The sequence below is a fragment of the Cyprinodon variegatus genome, unplaced genomic scaffold, assembly GCF_000732505.1.
Source record: "Cyprinodon variegatus isolate N-32 unplaced genomic scaffold, C_variegatus-1.0 Scaffold225, whole genome shotgun sequence".
NCBI lineage: Eukaryota > Metazoa > Chordata > Actinopteri > Cyprinodontiformes > Cyprinodontidae > Cyprinodon > Cyprinodon variegatus.
Genome location: NW_015150678.1, coordinates 773,347 through 779,620, shown reverse-complemented (window position 1 = coordinate 779,620; position 6,274 = coordinate 773,347). Strand labels below are relative to the sequence as shown.

The 6,274-nt window shown below is 41.2% G+C and overlaps 1 protein-coding gene across 1 annotated transcript in view; it reads left to right on the top strand.

Moving 5' to 3' along the window:
* Positions 1-6,274, top strand: part of vps54 (VPS54 GARP complex subunit) — a 38,992-nt gene that overhangs the window by 27,539 nt on the left and 5,179 nt on the right. The window contains 11 exon segments of the mRNA XM_015380938.1: positions 585-681; positions 771-1,111; positions 1,237-1,366; positions 1,460-1,641; positions 3,238-3,350; positions 3,512-3,575; positions 3,658-3,763; positions 5,076-5,163; positions 5,258-5,379; positions 5,500-5,599; positions 5,602-5,678. Of these exon segments, the coding sequence (XP_015236424.1) occupies positions 585-681; positions 771-1,111; positions 1,237-1,366; positions 1,460-1,641; positions 3,238-3,350; positions 3,512-3,575; positions 3,658-3,763; positions 5,076-5,163; positions 5,258-5,379; positions 5,500-5,599; positions 5,602-5,678 (1,420 nt within the window).

The following is a 6,274-nucleotide window of genomic DNA, read 5'->3' as shown; positions in this document are numbered from 1 at the left end:
GATTTCATAAACCGTTCCATCCCTAATATATATAAGTTGTCGCAAGCAGGTTTTTCTTGTGTTTCTTGTGAATTTGGTCTTAAATTTTTATTTCAAGTGGCATTAAAAAGTCTTAAAAAGTCTTGAATTGAACTTGCCTTATGCTGTAGGAACCCTGAAACAAACTATTGGTTTTCTGTTAGCCGTGGCACACAGCGAGCTGGTTTATCAGGTATCAATATTCATCTAAACACAAAAAGAGATGGACTGCTGTAACTCTGAGATATGAAAGCACAGGGAGTGGATAGGTGGAAAAAAAAAACAGATTATCAAAAATAAATCTTTATAAACGTAAAATTTGATTAATGGATAAACTCGGCTTATTACCCTAGCCTTAGTTCAGCTCTACTCGCCCTGATGTTGTGTTTTTTGAGGAAAAACAACATTTAAAACTTGTCATAAATGAGGAGCTTCTTTCTGTTGCATTAAAACCGGAATCAAATGTTTGTGGATGTTGAAAGAAAAACCTGAAACTGTTTGTCTGAATATGCTCCGAATCCCTCAGTTCTTAAACTGTTTCCTGTTTCGTCATCTTTTTGTTTAAGGCTAGCTGACCAGATGCGTCTGATGACATTCCCTCAGTGGTTCGAGGTGCTGGAAAACATCTTTGAGAGTTTCCTTCTCTTCCTGCAGAGAATCAAGGTCAGAAAAACTTTTTTTCACAGTTTCTCTTGTTCATTTTTGTCAATGCACTAAAATGAAACAATATATTTCCTTTTTTTGTTTGCTAGGACACTTTAAACGTGATCAGGAATGTAGTTCTTCAAATTCTCTCTTCGAACCACAAAAATCGACTCCTTGCAGAAAGTAGTTTGGTGTCGGCGGGCCCAGAAGCCTCCCAGGGTCCGCTGGGCTCGCAGGGGGAAGCTGAGCTGGCTTATCTCACCCATGAAGGTTTGTTCATCAGTGACGCGTTAAGTGAAGCCCAGCAGCAGGAGTCAGCGACTGCGGGTCAGGATCAGCGCTCCGCAGCGGGCTCCAGGTTCCAGCAGAACCGGACTGAAGCTGCGGCAGAGAGCGACTCTTCCATGGGATTTACAGAGACGTCTGCCGGCAGAGAACACAGCTTCATGTATGTTTCTGTTTATTTAGGCAGAAGCGTTTCTTTAGACGCACAGACAGAAGTTACCTTTAAGCTACTGGTAACAGAACTATGATCAGAGGAAAGAAAAGAGTGAATGTTGACTGTCTGTCCAGATCTGGAGACAACTTGATGCCCACTGAGGCGGAGCTGAACCGCCTGATCAGTGGCCTCCAGGAGCTGCTGCACATGGCCTCCGACGTCAGCCACGACCGCTGCGTTAAAGTCCTCACTGCCAGAGCCAAGGTACGCCGCGTCCAGACGATGTATTCCATTATCATTGGAAGGAAGAGGATTTCATCGTTTCATGACGGCTTTGCTCATGTTTCCCTTAAACAGGACGGCTCCCTGGAGCGCCTGAGCTCGGCAGAGTTTGTGTCTCTGTCTCGGGCGGTGGAGCGCTTCGTCAGGGATACAGAGGAGCTGTGTGGCAGGCGAAGCGTCTCCCTGAGGGGGGCGCTGCAGAGCCAGGCTAACCGGTTTGTCAACCGTTTTCATGAAGAGAGAAAGACCAAACTAAGGTACTCTTGCTGCGGTGCTGATGTAACCTCTTTTCTGAAATGAACCAGCCTGAAACCAGCGATGCTGGATTTATGAAATGGTTTTTCATTTTTGTATTTTAACTTTATTTCGGATTAGGTTTTTATATTAAATCTGTCAGGTGAGTTTACCATGACTAAACCTGATTTATTTATGGGTTTGTTGCCCTCAAGGCCAACTCTGCAAGCTCCAGTGCAATTAATAACCAAGTGATAGGTGGACCTGTGATGGAAGGAAAAATAGGAAGCAGCTCCCGACTTCATGACCAGCCTGCACACTGTGTTCTTAAATTAAAACAACATGGTTTAACTCGTGATTCAGAGATTTAATTCAGTATTTCCCCACTGTGGATGGGTTTCACTTTGCCACTGTGTGTCTCCTCCTGTCCAACTGGTGACATTGATCGGACTAACATAGACCAGGGGTCCACAGTTGGAGCTTTTCAACCACAGTTACAGAGGATTATGTTCAGTCTGACCAGTTTCACACATTTTCAATGAGCTTTAAGTACGATCTCATCGTTCAATTTGATTTTCAGTCACATTGGAGGCTAAGTTGTGTCCAGTGTGTTCAGGCCTTAACATGTGAGCTACGTTCAGGGTCTGGATAAGTTGTGGAAAATATTTCTAACCTTAAATCAGTTTCTAAAATTAGTCCCTTCCTTCCTTCCTTCCTTCCTTCCTTCCTTCCTTCCTTCCTTCCTTGGTTTGTTCGTTCGTTCCTTCCTTCCTTGGTTTGTTCGTTCGTTCCTTCCTTCCTTGGTTTGTTCGTTCGTTCCTTCCTTCCTTGGTTCGTTCCTTTGTTCCATCCTTCTTTTTTTCCTTCCTTTGTTCATTCCTTCCTTTGGTCCTTCCTTCCTTCCTTGGTTCGTTCCTTGGTTCCTTTCTTTGTACATTTGTTCCTTTGTTCCTTTCTTTGTTCATTTGTCCTTTCCTTTGTTTGTTCATTCCTTCCTTTGGTCCTTCCTTCCTTCCATCCTTGGTTCATTCTGTTGTTCCTTTCTTTGTTCCTTTGTTTGTTCGTTTCTTCCTTTGTTTATTTATTGCTTTTTTGTTTGTTTGTTTCTTTCTTCGTTTGTTCCTTCCATCTTTTGTTCCTTCCTTCCTTCCTTCCTTCCTTCCTTCCTTGGTTCATTCGTTCTTTCCTTTGTTCATTCCTTCCTTCCAACCCTCCTTCCTTGGTTCGTTCCTTTGTTCCATCCTTCTTTTTTTCCTTCCTTCCTTCCTTCCTTGGTTAATTTGTTCCTTCCTTCCTTGGTTCATTCGTTCTTTCCTTTGTTCATTCCTTCCTTCCTTGGTTTGTTCCTTTCTTTGTTCATTCCTTCCTTCCAACCCTCCTTCCTTCTTTCGTTCGTTTGTTCCCTCCTTCCTTTGTTCGTCCCTCCCTCCCAGTTTTATCCAGATTAATTCCCTTTTAATTTCTAGCATAGTTTTATATTACATCTAGAGAAGTGAGATGAATAGGTTTGGCATCTCATGTCTATTGCACTGCTGTTCTCTTCCAGTGCTGAATTTCTTTCTGTTTGCTGCTTCTGAATGTTTTCCTGATGGCTTGTGGTTAATGTCTTTGTTATGCAGCCTCCTCCTAGACAACGAGCGCTGGAAGCAGGCTGAGGTTCCAGCAGAGTTCCAGGATCTGGTTAACTCCATCGCCGACGGCAGGATATCCCTACCTGAGCGCAAAATGTCAGGTCGGTTTAGCTGGTTGCAGTCATTTACAGTCTGCTCCATCCAGGCACACGTTAAGCCATTCTCTCTGTAACATTTCCTCTGCCTCCAAACACTGAAACTATAAACCGAGGAACCAGCTTATACAGATAAACTCCAAGGCTAAGAGCTCTTTACTCCACAGGCCAAGAGGAAAAAAAACCTGCAGAGTTTCTTCTCGTTAACGGACAGAAATATGCTGTCGTTGGGTAAGGGTTAGTAAACACCATGGAGACTTTAATACGCTCTGGTTTGTTTCCAACTGACACTTCTTTTCCTTTTTTTTTTCAGAACTGTTCTGCTGCTGATCCGGATCTTTCTGGAATACTGTCAGTGTGTGACCGACATCCCGTCCATCACCACAGACATGTTAACTCGTCTGTCTGACCTGCTCAAGGTAATGAGCACCGAACCCTGCGGGTGGAAGCGGGGAATGTTCCTGAACTCGTGGCGTTCAAGCATGTTTGTACAGATGGTTCAAACGTTTCTGAACCAAATAAAGAGATCAGAAATACAGCCGCACAAAATATATCAGAAATATAATCAAAGCATTAACAAGGTGTGGAGGAACGTAGGGTACTGAAACTAAAATTTCAAACTCTTATCGATACCATGGACCTTTTTAGATTATTTGACCATTTTTTGAAACCATGGGGAGAAAAAATGACGAATATTTAAAGGCATCTCCCCTTTTTTTTTATGTTTTCTCATTCAGAGATGCTGTAGCTACCAGATCTGCTCAGGTCTTGCTTCATGGCAGTGATGTTACGCCACATGATTGGCTGAACGTTGCCACACGATATAAAACATTGTGGTTGCCCAGACAACGATAATAACATCACGCAGCGTCCGTTTATACAAAAAAAATGTTTATTGTGAACCATGTAACTGCATGACAATAAAACAAAGGGGGAGAGCTGTGGCTTGCTTGTTCTGTGGCTAACAGGTTAGCCTCTTTTAGCTCGGCAAGTTAGCCATATTAAGCTACACTAATTTAAACTTTGTGTCAACAACAACCGTTCATTTTCTACAAGTAGAATAAACGTTTTCTTCCTCTTAAATCTCCATGAAAGTCATTTTTAAGTTGTCCCACTTTTCCTCCGCTGCCCTAAGATCTTAATAAAAATAAAAATAAGCTGAGAGTTTTTTTTGTCACCTTGTTAAACGGCAGAGCTCAGTCTTAGAACGCAGTACTTTCCTTCAAGACTGACTATGATTGTTTTCTATTTTTGGCTACTTTAGATGGCCAATGAAATGTAAAATAGTAGCAAATATAAGTAAAAATATGTTAAGACTCCAAAAGGGATCTGATCTTTAAGACGGTGCAATAAAGTTTGTCTGAGTGGAGTTTCCATATGATGACGTCATAAGAAAAGGGCAGCGGTTAAGTAAGTGTTCAAATGAATGCAAAATAAAAAAATATATATAAATAAAAGAAAAACTGTGTTTTTCTTTCAATGTGCAAATAATTCAGAAATCTAAAATAAACGGTAGCAAAAATCTGCAAACAACACTTAATTATCAGTAGAAGGCCAAATCAGTCTTGTATTTAGATAGTTTCTGAGTTAGGAAACTTTATAGAGTGTAGATATGTTTGACAACCCCAGAGGAAAGTTGTTTTTTGTTTTTCTTCTTTTTCTAGTGTTCATATTTAACAGAGCGTGACGATTTTTGGTAGATCAGTGACTGATTTGAATGTCTTGTTTCAGCACTTTAACTCCCGCAGCTGCCAGCTGGTTCTAGGAGCAGGAGCTCTGCAGGTCGTCGGCCTCAAAACCATCACTACCAAAAACCTGGGTGAATATTAACACTGCAGTTTTCCCTTTTCTCCTCCTGAAGCTGTTCTATCCGATTTTGACTAAAGGAGTTTTCTTTCTTTATGTGCTTTTAGCATTAGCATCCCGCTGTCTACAGCTGGTGGTTCACTACATTCCCATCATCAGAGCTCATTTTGAGACCAAACTGCAGCCCAAACAGTTCAGTGTCCTCAGACACTTTGACCACATCACTAAGGTAACAAAACATCTGAGATGAGGGGAAAAAAACACTTTATATTTAGACCAAATCTTTGCTGTTCTAATGATCCAAAGATCTCTGGAAGAACAACATCTGAGGAGGTTTGTTGTTTTGCAGGACTACAACGATCACATAGCGGAAATCTCTGCAAAGCTGGTGGCCATCATGGACAGTCTGTTTGAGAAGTTTTTATCAAAGGTAACAGCATCGATTGTTGTTTTGTTTTTTACAGAAATCTGATACATAAGATGCTGCTCATTTAACCCCGGCTCTTCGTCGCTCTGGTCCTGGACACTGTTATTGAGCTTATTCTAACATTGGGGACATTTTCTAACTGCTTTATTTATGAATGATTTTATATATAGATGCTCTTGGAGTTGTTGGTGAACACTCTAGTGTGAATGTCCAGTGAGGTTTTAAAAGGAAGTCGGTGTTAGAGTGCTCTATAAACGACATAATTTCCGTCAGAGATCAGATGACATAACGGCTTTCACAGTGGGGAAGTACGCTTCAGCAGAAAAACAGGAAGCTAAACTAATTACCTGCAGCTGAGTTCCACTATACGACTTCTCCTGTGAGATATGGTTTGTCTGGAACAACATCAATAAAGAACTTTTATGATGAGGTAATTAATAAGTAGTGTCTTATATGCTGGTGATAGTCAATATTCATTCCAAAATAGTTAAAAAAAACAATCCACTGGACTTTGTTTTCAGGTTTGAAAACATTTCGCTTCTCATCCAGGAAGCTTTTTAAATTAAAAATGTCAGAAATAGCGTTGAGTTGCTTTATGCAGTAGTCCAACAAAACATTGTTTTTTCTTAGAAAACATGCAAATTAAAACGGACGAATGGGTCCGTTTGGCTTCTTTTGCTAGCCTGCAATGCTGCAT